This window comes from Coregonus lavaretus (assembly GCF_964263955.1).
Source record: "Coregonus lavaretus genome assembly, chromosome: 15".
Classification (NCBI taxonomy): domain Eukaryota; kingdom Metazoa; phylum Chordata; class Actinopteri; order Salmoniformes; family Salmonidae; genus Coregonus; species Coregonus lavaretus.
Genome location: NC_140002.1, coordinates 2,418,913 through 2,444,090, shown reverse-complemented (window position 1 = coordinate 2,444,090; position 25,178 = coordinate 2,418,913). Strand labels below are relative to the sequence as shown.

Sequence of the window (25,178 nt, the reverse complement as noted above, 5' to 3'; positions counted from 1 at the left end):
TTGTACATCAGTTGTACAACCTCGGTGTGTACAGGGCCATAGTGTAGTTGTTACATTTTATTAAAAGATTAACTACTTCGTGGAGGCCATTTTCATTTACTTAAATATTCAGGAGGATGGCGAAGTACAGTACAATATAGAATACAATACTCACACAACAAGTACAAAGGCAAACAGCAAATTTTACTGATTTTAAGACATATACAGATACAGTAGTAACAAAACAGGATTTCCCACAACCCACCAGTCAAGTCGTATGTTTAGTCAAGAAATTATTTGATTGTATTGAAACGCATATATGTACACGAGAAAGATGAGCCACAGCTGATTCAGTCACTGTGGCCTCCGGCTGCTCCTGACTGACTGGGCGTTTCCCTTTTGGAATCCCCAATCCGGCCTGTATCACAAAGTGGCCTCCAGGGTCCAGTCAACTGGCCCTATGTGTCTTGGTGTGAGGGGGGAACTCGGGGAGGAAGAAGTAGGTTGGGTTGACCCTAGAGAAGGGAGGGGGGACAGCTGGCAAGGAAAATGACATGTATGCTTAAATTTGCACATTTTAATTTCATACGTCATCATAACCTCCGATGAGGGTGAGAGAACAAGGGAAGGTGAAAGACGGTGTGAAAGTCAGTTAAGTGTGCATGACACTGAGCAGGGGAGCCATCTTTGTTTTCCTGTATTTGACTGTCAACTGTAGACGACACATCTCAAGTACTGCAACACTCCAGCTCCCCAGGAACAGTCTAGACATTTGGAGGTGTTCAGCAAACCTCTTAAGGGCTCAATTCAATCCGTGAAGAGCTGCGCTACATAGATAGAAATGTAAAGGCAATGTTCCCGCGTTAGCGGAGACCGCATTACTAAATGTTAATCGCGTTATAAACACTGGACTTCAGCAATACGGATTGAATCGTGCCCTAAGGCTGCTCGTATCTCATCGGGTAGCTCACTGTGGAATAACAGGAGCTGATATAAGATTGTGGCAGAGACTGAGACAACGGGGCGGGGCGGGGCGGGGCGGGTGGAATCTGCACAACAAAACCCAGTCTTCTGCAACTGCACTGTAATACCATAGCACATGCAATCTTTATTGCATTATTATTATTTTTATACATAGTATTGTTTTTATTCCTTTTTTTATTTTTATTTTTACATTTGAGTCGTTTAGCAGACGCTCTTATCCAGAGCGACTTACAGGAGCAATTCGGGTTAACGGCCTTGCTCAAGGGCACATCAACAGATTTTTCACCTAGTCGCCTCGGGGATTCGAACAAGCAACCTTTCTGTTATTGGCCCAAAGCTCTCTTCTTATCTTTGCATTTCAAGATCACTGATCAACGCACTATAAAACCCTGCAAAATCCTGTGTCCTGTCACAACGTGTGTATTCAATGTAATCAATAACAGTCAGAGAACCCACGTGTGCTCGTCTACTGCAGATGTCTTCACTCAAACTAAGGTCACATGCTTGCGGAACTGGACGCCTGCTCAAAACAAATCCGATGGATAGGCCCGGAGGAGTAGGTCTGCTATTCATTATAAATATATAAATGTTCCTTCTTCCGATACTTAAATAAAAAATAATTATGTCCATGACGTGTCGCCATCAATTCTGGACACGTCCTTCCGTCCGACAGTCTCGCAACCAATGGCAGTGTTAGGATTAAAGGACCCGTCAGCAGCCCTTCAGCGTTGCAGCACTGGAAGAGAAGCGGGAGAGAGAAAAAGACACATCAGGGACCTTTTCATCCAGATCAGAGGGTTCTTCCTGCCTTAAGAAAGACAAATACAGAAATATAATAGAAATATCTCATAGGTTTAAGTGCATGCCATTAAAAAAAGCTTTTTTTATCCAAGCACAGACATTATTGAAAAAGGCGATCCTATGGTACCTGGCAGGAAGGCCATTCCTCCAAATACTAAAATGTTCACTGAATATGGACTGTAGGTCATTGGTCAGCCAACAACACAATGTTTTTAAGGGGACTCCAGTGAACTCAGGAAGTAACCTCTTACTCCTTGAGTAATAGTACATTGTTCATGTTGCAATGGCTTTACTTGCAGACTCAAGAACACGCCTAAGGCGTTTTGGGAGGGGTCCTGTATGTCTCAATGAGGGATCTCTACCTGAATTGTCCTCCACAGATGTCTCAGCCTAGCAACTATCTGATTGACGGTGGCAAACCAAGATAGACATCACAAATGAGTCATCGTGATCTGTAATAACGTTTCAGCAGTTTGCTGGTCTGCCATGCATTTACTCAATGGAATATTAAAATGTCCTTGAGATTCAAGCCAGATAACCTTGACAGACTGCTGCTGAGTGGTTTGTTTGATTTAATTAAGGATATGTGGATGCTGCTCCTTAACATTTACATTTTAGTTATTTATCAGAGCGACTTACAGTTAGTGAGTGCATACATTTTTCATACTGGCCCCCCGTGGGAATCGAACCCACAACCCTGGCATTGCAAGCGCCATGCTCTACCAACTGAGCTACACAGGGCCAGTATTAACATAAATATAAATAAATGATCTTTTAATTTGTAATTCAAACTAAAACGTTATTTCACAGTACCATTTAATTTACAAAAGTGTTGCTTTCAATCCACTGACTGACAGCACACTAGCAATGCCTCTTCTTCCATTAGCCTGTGAAGTCAATGACCTGCCATCCAAGACCTCTATACCAGGCGGTGTCAGAGGAAGGCCCAGTACATCACTGGGGCCGAGCTCCCTGCCATCCAAGACCTCTATACCAGGCGGTGTCAGAGGAAGGCCCAGTACATCACTGGGGCCGAGCTCCCTGCCATCCAGGACCTCTATACCAGGCGGTGTCAGAGGAAGACCCAGTACATCACTGGGGCCGAGCTCCCTGCCATCCAGGACCTCTATACCAGGCGGTGTCAGAGGAAGGCCCTAAAAATTGTCAAAGATTCCAGCCACCCTAGTCATAGACTGTTCTCTGCTACCGCACGGCAAGCGGTACCGATGCACCAAGTCTGGAACCAACAGGACCCTGAACAGCTTCTACCCCCAAGCCATAAGACTGGTTATGTGTACATATCTACTTCAATTACCTCGTACTCCTGCACATCGACTCAGTACTGGTACCCAGTGTATATAGCTAAGTTATCATTACTCATTGTGTATTTATTATTACGTGTTTTACTGTTCTATTATTTCTCTATTTTCTTTCTCTTAGCGTTGTTTACGAAGCATGTGACAAATAAAATTTGATTTGATCTGTATGACCTAGCTTTTAAAAAATAATTGCCTAGTCAGACCATTATTACTATCAGCCAGTTGGAACAGTAATAACGGTCTGACTAGGTGATATTTTTAATAGCTATGTATGACCTGTATCTGTTTGCAGGTAAGAAAATCTGTTCAATAAAAAGGAATGATTTTGCTATAAAAAATAATAATATCCTCCACATTCCTCCCGTTATCGTTCATGTGCTAACAGCCTCAGGTGGCACAGGGGCTTAGACTGGCAGATGTGTTTTTCTACAGGTCTGCTATTTCATAAAAGCCCACAAAATGTTGCAGTAAAATCACCGCTAATATAAAGACCACAAGCCCCATTTTAAAAGGCATGGTCATTGTCAACTTAAAATGCCCCCCTTTTGGTGCGAAAAGAGAATAGAAATATCTCAAATTCCAAATGACCGTCAATGTCTTCATAACAGCTAATAAATGTCATTGGATTTGTAGGTGTTAATGGAAGTAGGAGCACTAAAATGACGACAACTAGGGAAGATTCTTCAAGTTGACATTTTATTTATATACTTTTTTTTTTTTTTTTTTTTTAAACAGCAGAAAACATTTACACAAGTGTTCATCAAATGTTACTTTTCAACGGTTTTGTCCCCTATACAGCATTCTCTGATCTGCAAACAGATGGCGGAAGCCAGAAAGAAACAGAACCAACTGTCATAATCGTCCATGTCTCTGGTCAGGTCAGTGTGCTCTACCAAGCAACAGGACTCTGATCTCTACATGTTCGGGCCAAAAGGGCAAAAGGTGAGGCGATGTTAGTCTTACTGTATGTCATTTCATACTCAAGTCAAGAGTGGATAGGTAGCTGGGAACATATTTTAGGAAATATATAATTCATCGTCAATTTTGTGATTAAAATGGTCAAATCTGAAGTGAACCCATAATTACAGAACAGAAGAGGTCATCTTTACCCTTCGTCACTTCAGCCAGGAGAGGTCATCTTTCCTCACAACCACCCTCCTCAGCCAGGAGAGGGTAATCTTTCCTCACAACACATTCTCCCCCCCCCCCCCATCAAACCAAAGAAAACCCTTTATTACCATTAATCCTCATGAAAGTTGAAAATAATTTCATACAGATTGTACTGTACATAATATATAAAAATCAAGATTCACAGTCGTACAAGATTAGCAGTGAAGTAAGTGATTGAAGATAAAGTTCAGACACCAAATAAAGTCAACACACATTTCCCACCTCAAATAGGGATGGAGTAGGCTTAACAGCGGAACACTGAGAAGTCAACAAGATACGGCAAACCCATAGTAAAAGTTTAACAAAATGAGCAAACATATAGTCACTCCCTGTAACGTGCTACCATACCACATCTGTCTATGAGAGGAGTAACTAAAATGGCTTCCCTCTGTCAATGCTAGTTGACTCAATATAATTGTAATCATAAGCTTTCAATGTTTGTTTAAAACGTCCCGATGCAGACAATTCATTAAATCAGTCATTTAAAAAATAAAAATAAAATAAAAATGGCCAATTGGGCATTATTTTATGTATGCAAAACCAAGGCGCTAGCTAGGAAGATCAGAGAAGTAGGAATAGAACAGTCTTGGATAACTCAGTAGAGCATTAGGTAGACAGGACATAGTCGATCGATAGAGGAACAGAGACAGGGGGCGTGAGGAGGCCTAGAAGAGAGCCAAGGGAACTAGATGATGTAGTAGCACTGGATAAGGGGGGGTACTGTATCTACTGTCATCTCTATTTTCAGAGGGGATGACGAGCGGCACACCATCCTCCTCTCCTCACCACCCCGGCTCACCTGTCTGGAAAGCCCTGGATGGCAGCTCCCACAGCCAGTCAGCTCCCACAGCCAGCCAGCTCCCACAGCCAGCCAGCTCCCACAGCCAGCCAGCTCCCACAGCCAGTCAGCTCCCACAGCCAGTCAGCTCCCACAGCCAGCCAGCTCCCACAGCCAGTCAGCTCCCACAGCCAGCCAGCTCCCACAGCCAGCCAGCTCCCACAGCCAGCCAGCTCCCACAGCCAGCCAGCTCCCACAGCCAGCCAGCTCCCACAGCCAGCCAGCTCCCACAGCCAGCCAGCTCCCACAGCCAGCCAGCTCCCACAGCCAGCCAGCCAGCTCCCACAGCCAGCCAGCTATGACTATGTCCGAGGTACAGCAGGTACATAAGCCCCTATGCCTGCTCACTCCTCAAATCCACATGGGTCCACTTCCTTGTCACATCACAGCTACAGCATGTTTACCACCAGCAGAGATACATAATATGTACTTCTGCTCAGATCCTGAATATTTCCATTCACAGTATCTGACACCGAACCGTTTGTTGCATAGACTGAAAGAAATACACTGTTTTGTCTTTAAGATTTTGACAATTGGCAGCGGAACTCGAATGATCAAGCAGAAAGCGGGTGCCATGTTTGCCTACCTTTCCTCTTCTCCACAGCACCACCTCACGTCTCGAATTGCGTAAGCAAGGCGCAAACCTCGGGAGGGGTGCAGGTGACAAGCAGGATAGGGGTGCGGGGAAGGGGTATGGGGGAGGGATGCGGGGCAGGAGCAGGGGAGGGATGCAGGGGAGGGATACGGGGGAGGAGCAGGGGGGGGGGGTACAGGGGAGGAGCAGGGGAGGGATGCGGGGGAGGGGTACGGGGAGGAGCAGGGGGAGGGGTACGGGGGAGGAGCAGGTGAGGGATGCGGGGGAGGAGCAGGGGGGGATGCGGGGGAGGAGCAGGGGAGGGATGCGGGGGAGGAGCAGGGGAGATATGCGGGGGAGGAGCAGGAATGGATGCGGGGGAGGGGTACGGGGGAGGAGCAGGGGAGGGATGCGGGGGAGGGGTACGGGGGAGGAGCAGGGGAGGGGTGTGGGGAAGGGGTGCAAGGGAGGGGTGCAGGGGAGCAGAAAGCGGGTGCCATGTTTGCCTACCTTTCCTCTTCTCCACAGCACCACCTCACGTCTCAAATTGCGTAAGCAAGGCGCGAACCTCAGGAGTGAGCTGCTTGGCAGCCTTGGCTGCCTCTGTGATGGCTTTACGGTACAAGCCCTTTCTCTTCTTGTCGAAGCGTGACTGGAAGCTTTCTAGAAAGGGGGCGACCTGTGCAAGAGCCAGGAAGGAGGTGGTGGGTGAACCAAACCAGGCGACACGGGCCTCCTGCCTGACTAAGAGCCCATTATCTTTGCGGCTGATCTGGATGCCTAAGACGCGGGCTGGCCACCAGGGAAAGCCATATATTTTGGCCCAAACGATGTCCCCTACGCAAATGGTCCTGCCCTCCAGAGAGACACACTTAGACACATTTTTTGAAAATACTTTCTGAGATTTACAGGGCTTTTTCTCTTCCGTAGGGGCAGGCGACGGGTCAGCGACTGCTGAGGACGTGCCGGGGGCGGGGGGCGTGTGCAAATCCCCGGGAGGGAGAAAGTCAAAGGTCTCGGTAGAGCTACACTCTGAGTTTGAGGACTTCAAGTCGTCTGCACTATCAACGCTGCACATGGACGTATTAGAGGAGTCGGGCTGGCCGGGGTTAAGGGTCATGTAAACGACAAGGTTGCCAGCCTTGCTGCCACGCGTCTCCCGCCTCTCCTCCTGCCCACCCTGCTCCGCCTTGGGGTCGCCGTGCTCCATGGCTGTGGGGGGCTCCACTTGGGGCTGGGGCTGAGGATAGAGCTCAGGTTCTGGCCCGTTATCTGGGCCCTGGCTTTCAGCAGCAGTGGCTTGGCCTGTGGAGCAGGAGGAGGAGGAGGAGTGTGTGGCGGTGCAGTGGGGCGCGTCTGGCTTTGGAGGGGACAAACGGTCACTTCCTGGCACTTTCTCCAGGCAAGGCGGCTTACATGTAGAAGAGTCATTCTCTTCACTACGGTACCTTTGGGGCTTGATGCGCATCCTGGGTGGGAGAGGGGTGGCGTTGCTTGGTCCCACCCCGCTGATCTGCTGCAGCCGTCGGGTGAAGTGGACCTTCTGGTGTGCGTGGGCCTCCTGCAGGGCGGCTGCCCTCGTCATCGTCTTGGCGTTGCCACTGCTGTCAGTGACCACCGTAGTCTCCCTCTGCCTCTTCTGGGCCTTGGCCAGTTTCAGCACCTCCCGGGCCTTGGAGTGATCAACATTTTTGCTCCGCAGCACTTTCTTGGCATTGAGCTGGACTCTGGAGCCGCTGTTGACCGGTGATGATGTTGTGGTGGAGGTTGCCCTCAGAACCCTGTTCCCTCCAGCTCCGCCCTTCACCTGGACCAGAGAGGAGGAAGAGGAGGAGACCTGCCGTTTGGCCACCTCAGCAGCACGGCCCTTCTCCTCTGAGCGGGGGTCATTACGCGGCCGCTTGCTGACAGTGGCTGCACTGTCGTTGCGTCTCCGCTTGGCGTCCTCGCCCCTAGAGTCCGACCCAGGGCCTCTGCGTGGCTCCCTCTTCTCCACGGTCGTGACAGCCCCCTTGCACTTGTCACAGAGCACCTGGCGGGGCCGCAACTTGATGGCGTTCATGATGGAGGTGGGCTCCTCGCGGTACAGCCTGCGCTTGGGCCGCCTGATCTTGCGGGGAGGCGGCTGAGGTAACGACTGGTTGTAGGTGTCCCTGATGAACAAAGGCGGAGGGTAAGGGGCTCCTTCCTGAAACAGTGGGGGAGGTTTTGAAGTCCATGGGTTAGGCTCAGGCTGGGGGTCAGGGTTTGGTTCGGGGATTGCGACGACTTGGCCATCGGGGTTTTCCTGGACTGGCTTTTCCACCTTCCCAGTCTCTGGCTGGAGTGGTTCCGTCTTTAGCTGCATAGATTCAGGTTTATCCTTGTATTCCCTCTTGGGGAACACAGTGATTGGAATTCCATAGGGTCCAAACCTGAGAATGGAAAGTTGAGAGGATTTAGAAACTGTGGATAACTATAAAAAAAATAAACTCATATCATTCATTGGCTTGTTTGTTTTTTAGTTTTTCTTGTATTTCTCTGACATTTCATGCTAATTCAAGATGTTTCTCATTTAGGCCTACATAGGTACACTTAGTACATAAATCTAAAGCAATTAAATCCTGAACATGCAAGGAGTAAAAGGTTCAGACATCTACCACATGAAAACATAAAAGGAGTGCTGTGAAGAACAGAGGCACACAAAATTTGTGTTGCACGAGATCAAAGGAGCTCCCACAGACTAAAACACAAAACCACCGTAGGTAACTAGAGTGCACAAGGTCCTGAGAACACAGCAAGAAACCAAGCCTTGTTTACAATATTAACTTAATTAACTTAACTCAACTTCCCTCCAACTTTATTCATTAAAAAGAGAAAGTGAGTCAGAAAGAATTAAGTCTTAAAAAAATCGCTTAAATGTAACTGCATGTAATCTAAAATGTAATCTACGTAATCCCTGAAAGTAATATGATTTATCATGAGAGGATCATAAACAATAACTAGTAATGCTGCACACTCCAAGAACGGTTGAAATCTCACCTTTCTGGAGAAAAAAATAGTTATACATGACTGTGTTGTAGTCACTTGAGGACACAGTACAAATATGATAAAAATTAGAAATATTTTATATGACGCATTTCCTATTCAACAAAACTGGATGAATAAGGCTTGAAATGACTTGTATGCTTTCTAAATATAGTATAATCAAATTATAAAACCAGTAAAACTATAAGATTTTACCTGTAAAATACATATTTGTATGTTTAGTGTTAGAGAAAATGTGTATATTCTCGAAAGGTCTCTCTTGATCAAAACATCTGTCCCCACCGCTGTGAACGTCTCACAGAGCACTGGCTTTGCTTCCTGAACTCGTTAGGAACTCGCCTTTCATCTCATATACTGTCCATCTATGACAAAACAAAGTGTTTTTTTGTTTAAAATCTTGGAATTATTTTTGGATTAATGGCTATAAATCGATCTCTGAATGTGCTATAGTGATGTAAGAATTGCAGGCGTGTGATTTGTCAGTGGCTGTGACATATGGTTCAGCCAGGAGCTGGACAGTAAGAAGAGCGAATGAAATGGTAGGAGGAACATCCCAGCTTCAAGTGGTTTCAGATTTCACAACCTACGTCACACAGGCGTGGGAACCAGGGTTATCCCTCAACGTGAGCCATTTCGATCTGCGGTGTCCACAGATCGATTTATATGTGAAAATGTCTGTCAGAACCGGTACCACGCAGGTTCCCTAAACAGGGGGCTTTACATCTAACTTTATAAGGCAGATCAGAGGATCAGAACTGACTCTTGGGTTAAACCTACCACACATTTCAACATCTTGTTTTGTCTATTTGACTGAGTGAAATTAGAGGAGAACGTGTAGGGACGTGGGCCATGCAAAGCAAAACCAGACATGGCCTGTCTGATAACTCAAAGCATGCCTAGCCTACATTCAACACTACCAAGAACCAAAAATAAACAGATCTGAATAAGCCTATAACGTGTTAGGGTTGGCTTAGTTGTTACCATGGCAGAATATACGTTTCAACCCCAGAATAACACTTCTACACCACGACAACTTCAGCTTAACCCAACTCTTAAAATGTCCGACCCTACTGCACAACACCCATTGGGTCAAAAGGTTCAAGCTGAACTACCTGAGATATCATATTCCGTACAGCATTTGTTTCCTACCAGAGCACATCCTAAAATAATCCCCATGGCAAGACAGAGATATGACAGAGATATAGAGACTCATGGACTAAATGAGTCCCTATGCTGCATTAGTGAGAACAGCAAAGCTCAAATCCAGGTTAAGATTGGTCATATCCTACCTCTAGTGGACCTGCACTGAACTACCCTTCCTCCTCAATGGATCTACACTCTTCCTTATAGAGACTGAATGGGATTTTAAGCACTTACAAATTCGTAACATATTGTACAAATTGGAATTTGTAACATATCATACAAATGACAGGATTTTTATTCAACTTGTTTTTGCAGGACGTAACATTACACGACATCGATGACGTTGTACAAAATTGTGCACCGTTTTGGTTCGTGAGCAAAACTACTGGCTGAAAGTATTCAACAGCTCTGCTGCATCCCTTTAATAGGAGCATTCATTGTAACATGGTATCAGGCGATACACTCAAAACAAATAGTCCAATGCTAACCCATATCCTTATATCACGTCTACATGAGCATCTTGCAAATGAATGCAATGTGACAGCAACATATGATTATACAAATGGGAGAGAGAAGTATTGCTTTTCATTGCATTTGCCATTCATGGGAGGGCAATTTCAGTAACAGATCAAACTGCAGTCACAGCAACCACTCATGATAATGAGATCATTTAGGACAAGGACAATGTCATTTATCAAATTTGGAGAGAGATTGTGCATTGTTTACATAGGTGAGGAGATGGTATGAAACAGTAACAGCCAAGATTCAGGTGAGGATGGAGGATCTGGGCTGAAAATAATTTTTCCCAACAGAGCAGAAACTCCAGTGAGATGATGAGCCATGGTGTTTTAGCTAACCACCCAATGACTATGAATTATACATCACAGCACTGGGTCAAGGTGTGGAACAGAGTCTGCACAGGAGAGATACAGAATAGCCTCTAATAGTATAGGGGAAATGGATCCCCCAGAAGACACCTTGACAAGGCCTGGATTGCACTGAGCCATCATGGAAGCTGAAAATGTAGATAGAGTTTGTACTGTCCTGAGATAAAAAATAAACTGGACAATGTGGCAGGCTACGGCCTTTTTCAGGGCATAACATTAAACGGGAAGGTTTGGGATGCTTGTACTTAATAACTGCACTTAGGGCTACATACAAACTTTCAATTTCTCTAAATGGGAGGGAGGGGATGTGTCCAGTTCAAATTAATTGCTTCCCTGGCAGTTACATAAAGAAAGTACATCTATCCTTGCATTAATCTGGCCATGAGACCATCCATTCCTACTTATAAACATCCTTGAAACCGCTGAAAGATGCAGATTCCTCTGTGACAGCTGACATTAAGTGTGAAATTTCACAAGGATAAGGGAGTATCTCACACACTGATCACAACTAATGACACAGCCATGAACAGGAGGGGAACATGCCGTTCCTCACCACTGCCTTTGCTTTCCATCACAGCTTCTCACAGCAGCCTCCTTATCAACCAACACCTTTCATTGTCACACAACCACCATCTTCTCCTTCCTTATCCAGGGAAGCTGTGCAAAAGGATGGCTTGGTCAAGAAACCAATTCTACCCCTAGGCACTTTCTAGATCTGAAATAGGCTTATTGGATAGTAGGGCTGGGAATTGCCAGGGAGCTCACGATACAATATTATCACAATACTTATGTGTCGATACGATATGTATTGTGATTCTATATGTATTGTGATTCTATATGTATTGTGATTCTATATGTATTGCGATTTGATGTTTCAAACATATTGTTCACTATATATCTGCTGCAGAGAGAAGAGAGAGCTATGAGAAAATGAGTTTTGATCAGTAATGGAAATAAAAGTGCTGAAAACGTTGGCTCACTATTTAAAAAGAAGATGGAGAACAAGCTATAGGATGAAAAATACTGGAGTTTTGGCGCAGATACAGCCGACTAGCGCTAGCTAACACTACCTAGCAACAAAAACAAGCAAACAAAACATTTAAATCGATACTTGGGAGTTAAAGGGTCAATATATATATTGGATATGTAACTATCGATTTCCCCCCCATCACTATTGGATAGGTACATGCAATATGGTAGTAATACTGATCTTTTCTGATGTTTCAGATAAGTGCTTAAGTAGAATATGGAATGTTCCTGGGCCCGGTTTCCCAAAAGCATCTTAAGGCTGTTCATCGTTAGAACCATTGATGATACTAATGATGAACATAGCCTTAAGATGCTTTTGGGAAACCGGGCCCAGGTCTATGTCTACAGTCCGAACCGACAGCAACTCACCTCACCTGTCTTTTGAGCACACATCCAATGGGGAAAACAACGCCACCATATGACCTGTAGAGAACGACCGATAATCGGCCAAGACAATATATTGGCCTTTTCTAGTCTATCAGCCCTTCTCTAGTGGCTTTGCCGATAGTCCCTCTACATAGCAAAACTGCTGCTATGCCGGCAGCCACTCACCGCCTGAGCCATGAGCACTGCACAATGCAGAGGAATGTCTATCTGGGAAAACCAGCAGGAAGCTAGCTCATTCTCCAAAAGAATGAACTAGCTTGACAGATAGCTAAACTAGCCTGACAGATAGCTAAACTAGCTTGACAGATAGCTAAACTAGCCTGACAGATAGCTAAACTAGCTTGACAGATAGCTAAACTAGCCTGACAGATAGCTAAACTAGCTTGACAGATAGCTAAACTAGCTTGACAGATAGCTAAACTAGCCAATTGAGCTGTTTCATCCTAGCAGCGGAGTTGTTTAGAGATGCTTCGTGACATCTGGAAAAAATATATACATTTTCCCCGAGCACGGAAAATGACTAAAAATACTAGTTTCATAAGCATCCGTGATCAAAAATCATTACGTTACGTTGCTCCCATTTGCATTGAATAGATGTTATTTGATATTGTCAAACTAACAACAGTGCCTATATGATGTCCTTCCATACAGGCTGGAGTGATGCTTCTATGCAAACGTTGTTAATCAGTAGGCTAATATAAGACCCAAATGGAAGGCCAACAGACTGTTTGTTATCTGTAGCACCATAGACTCTACTGATCAGCCCAAACAAGCTCAATTACTCAATGCATGCAAACACTCCTATTGATTTGCATTCACCTGTATTGTGAGTAAGCCTACAGTATGCCATCTTCATTTACCCAGTTTATCAAGAGATTTACCATTCAAATAAAATTATCACCATTACGTAGTTAGATAGTTTTTATCAAAGTCACCTTTTTTTGTTTGATTTTTTTCACCCCTGCATGAATGAATACACAGCTGTCTGGGAAATGTTGTCATCAATATGGAATATCAGTCTTAAATATCGTCAGTTGGCCTCCTTGACCCCCAAAAATCGGCATCGGCCCTAAAAAAAATTCATAATGGTTCTCTAAAGACCTATGCTATCGAACACACTCTGGCCAATCACAGGCACAAGGCCTGCACTCAGGGGACATTTGGAAAACGAAAGCCATAAATCGATCCCTTAAACTAGAGAAGAAAATGCGAAAAATAAACAAGAGGTTTCACTCTCACCAAAATATGTCCAAAATAAGTCCAATGCGTTTCTATGTTGCCTAACCCCCCCCCCCCCCCCCCACTTTGGGAAAACAACCCCCATTGTTAAGGCGGAGACATAAGCATCTCGTCATTATATACAGATCTCTGCTTAGACTCAACAATGAGGATCTAAAAATGTAGTATTTTGTTTGTAGAGGGGGCTGGTGCTGATTATCTACAGTGCTGTAAGATTGGAAAAGGAAACCCTAAGGTTTTAGTGGCCTCCATCTTGTCATTGCAATGAACTGACCATTGTCTTTGAGATGACCGCTGCTCAGGATCTTATCATAGCAACTTAAACTAATGTGGCTTCCAAGTTATAGCATATATTCTTCCATGTATTAATAGCCTAGGCCTACACGGTAGAACACCAGAAATGAAATGATATCCTGATATTATACCCTGAAATGATATGAAGATATCCTGATATTATACCCTGAAATGATATGAAGATATCCTGATATTATACCCTGATATGATATGAAGATATCCTGATATTATACCCTGAAATGATATGAAGATATCCTGATATTATACCCTGATATGATATGAAGATATCCTGATATTATACCCTGAAATGATATGAAGATATCCTGATATTATACCCTGAAATGATATGAAGATATCCTGATATTATACCCTGAAATGATATGAAGATATCCTGATATTATACCCTGAAATGATATGAAGATATCCTGATATTATACCCTGAAATTATATGAAAATATCCTGATATTATACCCTGAAATGATATGAAGATATCCTGATATTATACCCTGAAATGATATGAAAATATCCTGATATTATACGCTGAAATTATATGAAAACCTGAAGAACAACTCCATAATGAGCTGTGAGCAGCTTGTGAGGGAAACGAAACACCACAAGGTGTTGATTTCCTCTTTGATAGTTTAGTAAAGTTTGTGTGTGCAGATGTCACCTTTGCTTAACATAATAAGGATATTTAACATAGGCCCCAGGCAAATCAGCAAGTTTAACGATGACACCAAATATAGACCTGCAGCTGATAAGTGAGAGAACGAAGGTGGGATGGAGGAAAGGTGTTGATGAGGCGGATGACAAATTACAAAGAGGAAATATGACAGAAAACGAAAGGGGTGTTAACAGTGGCATAGTGCTACTCTACCAACTGCACTATTCTCTAATGCTGCTTTTCAACTGTAGCACCAGTATTACACTAGTGTATACACCCTTATGTTATACTCTGGAAATTGTTCCATAGCTAGGGCTGACAGTGGGGACTTGTGAAAATCAGAATCAACAACCTCTGCATAAATAAAAACAGTTTATTTGTGAAAAGGTGTTAAAGTTCACAGTTAGCCATTGTTATGTAAAATGACAGCTGAAAAGTACCAGTGGCCTGGCTTTGGCCCCAAGTGAGAGCAAGGCCGCCGGAGCCATGGCCCAGTGAGGCACGGGTGCCGGCCCGCGTAACTGGAAACAGACAAGTCTGAGCCTTTTGGGTAAAACACTAGCGTAAATCCTGTATGGAAATGCACCATAAGTCTGACCTTACGCTATATACTGGTCATGTGATCATCCTCTCCAGCTGACCTCTGATATAACTGGACTTTGTAAATAAAACAAAGATGAGCTTTGTAAACTGAAAAGTCTAAAACTGAAAGCACTGCCCACATAATTGGGGATAAGAGCGGTTACTCTCTGTATTTTTGTGACTTGGTTGTCAAGCTGTAGAGATCACCTGGTAGCTTGACCCCTCGCCCTCTGGCAAGAGTAGAAACCTGTCAGTTAAGGTCAGGAAGATGGGACAGGAGTTAGGAATGTAGATGCACCACATCTTTCAGGAGTGAAGTGCAGTGTACATTGTAGGTGTATAATGTGCCATGGATGTTAGTAGTAAACAAAACAACGTGATATGATTCCAGGCCTAAACTAAGGGACAGAAAAGTGTCAGGAAGTAAAGTGACATGGCTAGAAAACATAATAAAATACATTTCTTAGAAGGATCATAATATACCTTTTAGAGAGGTCCATCAGAACCCCGGAGAAGATTTTCTTGCCTAACCGAAAGGACACCACCAGTGCGTCGTCTATAATGTGATCCAGAGATACTCGAACCTCGGACCCAGGTATCAGGTTGTCCACTGACTCGGCCTGTACATCCCCAGTTTCAGCACCGGACACAGCGGGAGAAGGTTTCGATACTGGATCGCTTTCATTGAAGTTCGTTTCGAACCTCTGTGGTGAGCGCGAGTCTCCCAGTTCTGCCAAGGTGGGAACCGGGTCCACTGGCATTACAGGAACCTCGGGCCTCGGAGGGTTCTGGGTTGTGATGCTCGAAAAGTCACACATGTAACCAGTCTCCATGGGTGTCCCAATGACTGTCTCCCTCTCTAGAATCGGTAGAGAGTCGACGTGGTCTATGGACTGGGGAGGTTCAAGCGAAGCAGCTTCCGAGGAGTCGTCGTTCTTGTACTCGGAGCCAGAAGGAAATTCATCTGCAGGTTCAGGATCCAGTTCAGCCTCGTGAGACGGTTTAATTAAAGCTCTATAGTCACACTCGATACTAGTAGGTTGGGTTAATTCTGGGTTCTGATAGTAATCGATAATGGGTTCTGCTGGTTCTGCTAACGACAGCCCAGCCTCCGTTGCTACAGGTTGCGCAGGGAACGAATGCAAAAAGACCACCGATGGCTGTGAATCGGAGATTGAGCTATTCTGAAGGCAGGCGTAGGGCTCGTGCTTACTGACCTCGTTTGCAGGTTCAACATTTGGCGAAAAAAACTGTTTCAAACGTTCCGCCCTCGACATGGTGTATTTCGAACCATAGCCCTCACGAGCATGGTTCTCGGTTTTTTCTACGCCGACCCCGAGACAGCCTGCCTCGATGTGTTCATCCTCTGCACGACCAGCGAGGGCTTTTCCCGCTGCTTCTAGGTCTGGCCTGCTCACTAGCTCCATTTGGACCTGGCTGCATTCCTGAACTGCATCCCCATCCTTGAGTTGGTGAACAAGGTCCATTACTGGTGCGTACTCCTGCGTCGCATCGGAGTCGATTTTGGCCCCCGGCACCGGTTCGTAATCACCACCGTTCCCCGCTGTTGTTGTTGATGCCGCAATAGCTCCTGGCTCCGCAGCCACGGCCGCCATTTTCTTTCCGCTTTGCTTCTACGGCCAGGTCCTCTCCCTGTGATAGCGATAGAGCCCGCCCACTTGAAAGTCAAGACCACTTGGGATTGGCCAGCGAACTACAAAGTTGTAGTTGAGTGGTCAATGTCCACGTCATTCAACAGAAACCCCTGGAAACACTTTTGTAATTGGCTCCCTTTGTCTGGTTTTGTAAACATTTGCCACAAGGGGCGATATTGTATTGTATTTTAAGCACCAGCGATGTTTAAGCAGAGATGTTAGAAAATCTACAGTAGGCCCATTGACATTAGGACCTTTGTCTTTGGTTCAAACCTGGCCCACTATCTGTGCGTTAGAGATATCTAACGCCCAGGAAGCTCCGATTCAAACTCCCAATAGACAGCTCTGCAAGCGTTTTAATGTCGCTGAGCAACTAGATCCATTTACTCCCATTACGCCTGTATGTACTTCTAAAAAGCTGTAAATAAAAATTTACAAGCAACCGAAAAAAATGCTGCTTCGGCACCTCCAATGTATTGAGCTGTTGTAGACTTCTAACCTGTATTGGCAGTAATGAGTGATCAATTGGAGATGCCGAATAGGCATGTTTTCGGTTGCTTGTAAATTCTTATTTCGACCTGTTTTGGAAGTACATACCGGCCTTAACAGGCTTAAATTAAGATAGTTGCTCAGCGAAACTCAATATTTGGTGAGTAACGAACGTATTTTGACATTATAACGCTTGGAGAGATTTATAATGTGAGTTTGAATCGTAGCTTCCTGGGAGTTAGAGGATACCCGTCATACTCATAGTCGACATCTCTAACGCACAGATACTGGGCCAGTTCTATCCCTCCCTTCAAAAAAAAGATTCAGGGCAAAATAAGTAAATGCTAATTCACCAGGAAGTGACTCTAGTATTAACTGAGAGCAAACACAATATACAGTAAATGCCTGCAATGACTGAGCAGCCTCGTCTTACTGTCCAAATGACAACAAATGGCTCAAATCCTTGCATAGCCTTCAGCTTCAAGATAACCGGGTGGTGCAAGGCTTTTCAAAGTCGTAGGCCACAATTGCAAATTTGAATTTCATTCTCTTATTTTCTCACATTCTTTTTATGTCTCTATAGAAACCCCATTTACCAGTAGGTCTATGTATGCTATAGTTTCTCCGTTTCTGAAGACAGGATCCAAAAACGAGGGGTCATTTCAATTCTACCATTTATGTCGTCTGCATAAAAGGTGTATCTGAATCGATCAATTGTAGAAATACAATGCAAACTACTGTATATCGCTCATCTGTATTATTCAATGGATACGGGATTTTTTTTTTATAGCAGCTCTGGCTGTTGATCAAACTGATAGTGTTTGATCAACAGTGGTTCTTCTGAAATGCACTGTCAAAGCATCAAAGCAGGAAATACCGTTGACTATCATATGGGGTGGATGGAAGATACATTATTTGACTAGGCAGCTGAACTACATTTTCAGTTGAGGAAATGTGGACATATTCAAATAGTTTATTAGCACTTTGCAAAGAAATCAGACCGATATAATCACGCCACAGATACTACACTGGAGTTTTATTATAAAACATGCAATAATGTTGGAGAGGGCAAATGTTAGGGCTGTGCAAAAGTGACATACTCCTTGTTGAAAGACCTTGCAGATATCACACTATGGAATATGAGAATACAGTATAGGCCATATTTTATGGACGAAGACATTAGTTGTGTCAGTTGTGTGAATTACAGATTATCAATAAGAGAGAGCACCCCCTTCGAGAGTCCCTACTTATAAAGATTACTTCTGATTTGTATGACATTTGGCGAGTATTACATTTGTCATTGGTAAGGGCACTTTGAAGGAGTATGGTGCGCTATAAAAGTTGATGTTTGACTGTGTTTTACGTTCTTCAAAATGATTCAACCCTGAGAGGGGAATAAAATGATTTAGCTCAGCGCTGAAGGACACTGTTGAGCATACAATCATGAAAGAGGTTTATGTTTTCTCATGGCATAGTACCACAACGACTCAAGTGATGAAATCAAAGGTGACACAGTATAAATCAATGAGTAACTGATACCCGAATAGATTTAGGGATTACTTCGTCTCACTTTTGTAAGCATTTCACATGAGCATACAAAAATAAAATAACATGTATTAGAACATTACGTAATTCAAGGAATGATCAAAAACAGTAACCTATTGGGGCTGTGTGTCAAAATGAAGTTCTCATTACAGAACAGTGGCACCATCTCGTCAAGCACGTGAACAACATTTTCTGTTTTTTTCTGCCCATACCATATGCACTGTGTAGCTCAACCACTGTATTGTATAATGTATTACCCTGAAATTAATTTCGTAGTTAATAAAATCACATTGAGATTTTTTATATTACTATTTCTGCACACTATCTCCTAGATATATTGTGATCTATGGGCCTCTGCACTGCAGAGAACTACTATCTCAAGACTATAGGAGTCACATAGCCTTTTACTGTAACTTTACTGTTGTTTAAGGGCTTAACATTCGGTGCAGTGGGTATTTCACCATACTGTAGGAGCCTATGTGGAAAGGTGAGTGACCCCATGGTCACCAGCTCTCTGATGACTCGCCATTTTACCCGGTAGCACCATAAAAGTTTATGGTGTAGTTATGGTAGTGCTGTACGCAAAGTGTCGTCGTGAGAGATGGGTGGAGATGGTGACCATGTTTATTTAAAGAGGGACAGGTTGTCACTCAGTACCTTACTCTTCCCTGCTTGCCTTGGAACTGATTTTCGCTCTCCTCTCCTCTACCCATCAACTCTCTGTACACCATGGCCTTCGCTGGAAAGTGGGAAACTGAGACCCAGGAGGGATACGATGAATTCTGCAAGCTCGCTGGTAAGGCATTTACTTAAGCTTAATAGCCTAGAACCTATAAAAACCTAACTATTTGTCTTGACATCTTGAATTCACTTGGATTATGCAATGTATTGAAAGGGATGTATTCACATTCATTGGAGATTAGCAGTATCAGTGTGGAAAAATGACAGTGCTCAAACTGTGCTCACACATATGAGAATATGATTCAAAATGGCCTCATTAACCCCAGTCTTAACTATATATTTTCTTGTAATCCAAGGCATCCCTGATGACATCATTGAGAAGGGTCGCGACTACAAGCTCATTACTGAGGTGGTGCAGAATGGCAATGAGTTCTCATGGTCCCAGCTCTATCCCACCAACAAGAGCATCACCAACAAGTTTGTAATTGACCAGGAGTGTGACATGGAGACCATCGGTGGGAAGAAGTTCAAGGTAAACATCTCTATGATGTGTTATACAACTTTCAGTCTAGATCAGGAATTAGGGAGTTTTGTGCCTGTGTCTGTTGTGTAAGATGCTGTAGTATTTCAGACTCAAGTCTCATATAGTCACTATAGTCATCAGTCAGGGTCAATAGCCGTAAAGATGACATTCGGACAAGAGAGACAGTTACAGTGTGTATATTGACATTCAAATTCACATAATGAAATCTGCAGCAAGTGTGTCTAATGTTTCGGAGGGTTTGAATAGCAAAGTGAAGATCATAAGGGCAGCAGGTAGCCTAGCGGTTAAGCACGTTGGGCCAGTAACCGAAAGGTCGCTGGTTCGACTCCCCGAGCCGACTAGGTGAAAAATACGTCGATGTGCCCTTGAGCAAGGCACTTGACCCTAATTGCTCCTGTAAGTCGCTCTGGATAAGAGCGTCTGCTAAACGTCAAAATAAATCTATGTCTAGGGGAACTTGGATGCATGTATTATAAATGACATCTAGATTAAACAAACTGAGGTTGTTGGTTGATATAAATTACAGTATGAATAAAAAGCCTTTTTGTGTCCATCCATTTCAGGCCACTGTTACAATGGAGGGGGGAAAGCTGTGCACGAAATTCCCCAAATACCACCACATAGCTGAAATCAGTGGAGGAAAGCTGATTGAGGTAAGAGTGGCACTTTGGCAGAAGATGGTGTATATTAGGAGAGAGGATAAAATATGTTTGGGCAGTTCAAGTGGTGTTTTACGTATTTCTTCCCTGTTTAGACCTCAACCGTGGGTTCAGTCGTGCTGAAAAGAACCAGCAAGAAGATCTAAAGACATTGTGACCGTGTTATTAACAACAACAACAACTCTAATTGAATAATGAGTCAATAAAATGAGACTGCACTGCCAACCTGCCGCTTTGTCCTATCTTATACCACATAATGGGTGACAGGAAAACGTCACAACATTTACCCTGGGACAACCAATCTTTTTTTTTTTTTTTTTTTTTTTGTCATTTAGCAGACGCTCTTATCCAGAGCGACTTAGGGTTAAGTGCCTTGCTCAAGGGCACATCGACAGATTTTTCACCTAGTCGGCTCTGGGATTAGAACCAGCGACTTTTTCGGTTACTGGCACAACGCTCTTAACCACTAAGCTACCTGCCGCCCTCAATCTATCTTTAAACAATACAAAATATACAGTAGTAGTAACTTCATACTGTTTGAAACGTTGAAATAATAGTAGTAGGAATATAGTAGTAGTAACTTCATACTGTGTGAAACCTTGAAATAATAGTAGTAGGAATATAGTAGTAGTAATATACAGTAGTAGTAACTTCATACTGTTTGAAACCTTGAAATAATAGTAGTAGTAATATACAGTAGTAGTAACTTCAGACTGTTTGAAACGTTGAAATAATAGTAGTAGTAATATACAGTAGTAGTAACTTCATACTGTGTGAAACCTTGAAATAATAGTAGTAGGAATATAGTAGTAGTAATATACAGTAGTAGTAACTTCATACTGTTTGAAACCTTGAAATAATAGTAGTAGTAATATACAGTAGTAGTAACTTCATACTGTGTGAAACCTTGAAATAATAGTAGTAGTAATATAGTAGTAGTAATATACAGTAGTAGTAACTTCAGACTGTTTGAAACGTGGAAATAATAGTCTTCATCAATATTTGCTAGAAATATTCAAACCATATAACATCAAGATTAAGCAGTGTGTAGAACAGTATGTGGAAATGAGTTTGATTCTCATTCCACCATGATAGATGTACATTGTTGAGTTTTAGTATTAAACATTAACAAGCAATCAACAGGTTTGTGCCTCAGTATTTAGTGTGTGCAACGAGTTTGATTCTCATTCCACCATGATAGATGTACATTGTTGAGTTTTAGTATTAAACATTAACAAGCAATCAACAGGTTTGTGCCTCAGTCTTATTTAGTGTGTGCATGCATACTGAATTGATAGCCATTAAGCTTAGATAGACACAATAAAACGCTGGGCTGAGAAGAGGATGTCTCGGCTGAGTGAGTGAGTGCCCCTGGGTAAGCAGAGGACTATGCTATCCAACCCTTCCCCCCTTTGTAAACAAAGCTAGCGAGAATGATCCATTACCCAACCCCCCTTGCCCACCCCAGCATCCCCACTTCCCGGGACTGGCTTCAGTAACCCCTACCGATCCGTCCAAAGAAGGAGGGTTACCTTAACCTCCCTCTCACTTTCCTATCATTAGTGATCAACTCAAATTGGAATACTTTTTTTCCTTCTCTCCCACACTTTTCAATCCTGGAAACTGTGAGGTGAATGAATACAGGATGACAAAGGATGACGTTACAAAACCTCTCAGAAAGGCTCTGAAAATTATGAGGAAATAAAGCATCCTCTACAGCTTAAATAAAAAGCCGCATTTATAGTAGATCAATTTGTAAGTCGCTCTGGATAAGAGCGTCTGCTAAATGACTTAAATGTTAAATCCGTCTTTCGTCGTACAGTTGACAGACAAAGTCTATGCATTGTTCCTGAATTGAATTCCTGTTGGAGTTTAACCAAAACTCCACTAAAAGACCCTTGAACTGAGTATCTCTATACACAGGACATCCTATGCATAGCTTCTACTTCCTCTTTCTGTCGTGGTTTGTATCTCAAGAGAGACTAACATGTTTTCATAATTCTTCATCTGCAATGATTCTTCACATACAGTTTCTCCTTTACACTTCATCACATTCGCCTTTTCATTGCAAGATACAAATCTCCAGTAGGCCTACAGCATCGATAGTCTCCAGTGTCTTGACTTCATTTGTTTAGTGGCAAAGGAAGGGTAAGCGTGAGGGATAGGAATCTCCTCCATTGTCTTGAGGTCTGTAGAGGCAGGGAGGGAGTATCAGGAGAGACCGGGGTGAGGTTACTGATCTAGAGGGTGGAGCTAATTGGTAGAGCCCCTTCCCCCCCCCATTGAATACCTTTTCATGTGCAATGAGTTGAGACATTCATATTAAACTATTCCCCTTGGGGTATGCTAATCGACTTCACAGAGGCTTGCAATACCTCTAGCTACGCACTAGCTACGCATATTCTCGACAAAGACGAAAAACACAGGGGTTTTTATTTTATTTGCACCTTATTTGACAGAGTAAACACTGTTTTTGATTCCCTTCCCCAATGTACTTCTCCTGCACATAGCTGTAATCATTGTTCAGTTGGAGTGGATGTAGTTGGTCCACTTGGATTTCAACAGTTGAGGCTACTAGGTGGTTGCAATGTGCAACATTTTCATTTTAGGTAAAGAGATCCACTGCCTTTAAGCAGTTAAAAACACAAGTACTAAAAAACATGAGCAACAAAAAAAAAAAGACAGTGACCTTTATAACATAACAATAAGATGGCGGTGTGATTGAAAGTAGTCTTAACTAAAGTGACCAATCAACCGTTAGCCTACGTATCACACAAGATACAGTACATTGGTCTTTGATGGTGCGTTGAACTCTTCATCTATTCAAACATAAAAACACACACACAGTTAACAAAAAAACACAAGATAAAAAATAAAGTTGTATAAATGTACATACATTTGGTCTAATTAAACAAGTGGCAAATAACAAACATAGGTTGCACTATATATTGAGGTAGGTCAAAGTTAAGGTATGCAGGATAATGGTTTTGTTATCTGAGACCCAGTAAACTAGAGGCCCATGGCCCCTTCATGCCATCTGTCAACAGTAGTGGAAGCAGACAGACATTGTGGTCAGGATGTGATCAGTGGAAATTATTTCATAACTCTAGAACTACTCACCCCATCAAACCTGAGATATGGACACTGGACCCACATGTACTTGGCTAACGGTAACAGCATGTCTGGCCTGCCTGGATTTAGATGTCTCTATATGACAGCGTCATTGACTCACGACACAGACGTCAAGCTCATATGTCACGTTCACATTCTAGTCGGAACTAGGAAACTGAAATGTCCCACTTGCTAACTGGTCGTAGTTATACACGTGACGCATTCAACAAGTTAGCAAGTCGGACATTTCTGAATTCCGACTAGCATGTGAATGTGGCAATATATCCCATGTAAGCATCAAAGAAACAAGTTGATGCCATTGTTAAGCCTGAGTCATAAACTCTGTTACTTTACTTCTGTTCTTCAATGTATGAGATATTCCTACTGACATTTAGTGGGTTGTATCCAAGGTAACCAATAATCACAAAACAGCTTAAAGTCAACTATCATTTTGCTAATTTTATAGGATATATCATGTTTGGTGGCACTCTATCCATCTGACCCAGCAAGGTCAATTTTACAGCAGGTTTGTTGCCGTAAAACGACACACCCCTGGAGAGTGACTGAGGTAGGACATCAGTAGTTGTATGTGCAAATCAAATCAAACGTTTATTGGTCACATACACAGATTTGTAGTTGTTATCGCAGGTGTAACGAAATACTTGTGTTTCTAGCTCCAACAGGGCAGTAATACACACCAATAAGATGGATGTCAGAGGTACTGAACCACAAGATATCACGTGTAGCAACCTTCTCATGGCATCATTAACTGCTCAGGGTCTTTGTGGCAATGAGAGCAACAGTAGCTGTTTCAGTGAGGGTTGTGTGACTTTCATTGGGTTTCAGTCAAAGACACACATATTAAATGGTACCAGTCAGGAGAATTTACATGACAACTGAGGAGAAAGCGTGGCTTTGCCCCCCCCTGGAGACTAGCTAGTAAAGTATCACTTCCTCCCCTGTGGTTTGATGTGCTGAGAGGACAGATGTGTCTGTTCCCCTGGATACCATGGTTCCATGCCTGCAGTGGCACCAGAACAGCAAAACAAGATGGAGTCTACCCTACACCAGCCAAGGGCAAAGAATAGATCAGAAATCTCAGTGAGACATCTCTCCTACATTACATTTTACATTACGCACGTCTTTAACCAGTAGAAGTTAAAAACAACATAAAAAAAGGAATTAATTGACACAGCTGTTAAATAAAGCTTTTTTTTTTTTTCAAGTAATCCATCAAACACCCTGATATATTGTATTGTTCATGTAAACCAATGGTTCTCAAACCTCTCCTCAGGGACCCCCCAGCTGTTCTATGTATTTGATTTATTCCAGATAATCATCAAGCCCTCGAATAGGTGAATCAGGTGAGTTAGTTCAGAGTTACAACAAAATGGTGAAATGTCTGGGGGTCCCTGAGGAGAAGTTTGACAACCACTGATCTAAACAATACCAAGGACAGACCACTTTCATGATCATAAAGCCATCATTTTGTTTTAAGGCAGCAGCATTGAAAGATACCAGTATAAAAAAAACAGCTGTCCCACATTGAGAGAAATGGTGTGGAAGTAACCACAGTT

The 25,178-nt window shown here is 43.2% G+C and overlaps 2 protein-coding genes across 2 annotated transcripts; one reads left to right on the top strand and one right to left on the bottom strand.

The window, feature by feature from the left end:
* Positions 1–162: 162 nt before the first annotated feature.
* Positions 163–16,549, bottom strand: LOC311142214 (PWWP domain-containing protein 2A-like). The gene is made up of 3 exons (XM_084177814.1): positions 15,401–16,549; positions 6,176–8,079; positions 163–1,699 (listed from the first exon to the last, which is right to left on the bottom strand). The coding sequence occupies exons 1-2, from the start codon at positions 16,531–16,533 to the stop codon at positions 6,201–6,203; spliced, it is 3,012 nt and encodes a 1,003-aa protein (XP_084033940.1). The 5' UTR covers positions 16,534–16,549; the 3' UTR covers positions 163–1,699; positions 6,176–6,200.
* Positions 16,550–19,330: 2,781 nt separating this feature from the next.
* LOC311142829 (gastrotropin-like) lies at positions 19,331–20,670 on the top strand. Its single transcript, XM_084178526.1, has 4 exons — positions 19,331–19,402; positions 19,644–19,819; positions 20,395–20,484; positions 20,586–20,670. The coding sequence occupies exons 1-4, from the start codon at positions 19,336–19,338 to the stop codon at positions 20,634–20,636; spliced, it is 384 nt and encodes a 127-aa protein (XP_084034652.1). The 5' UTR covers positions 19,331–19,335; the 3' UTR covers positions 20,637–20,670.
* The last annotated feature ends 4,508 nt before the right edge of the window (positions 20,671–25,178 follow it).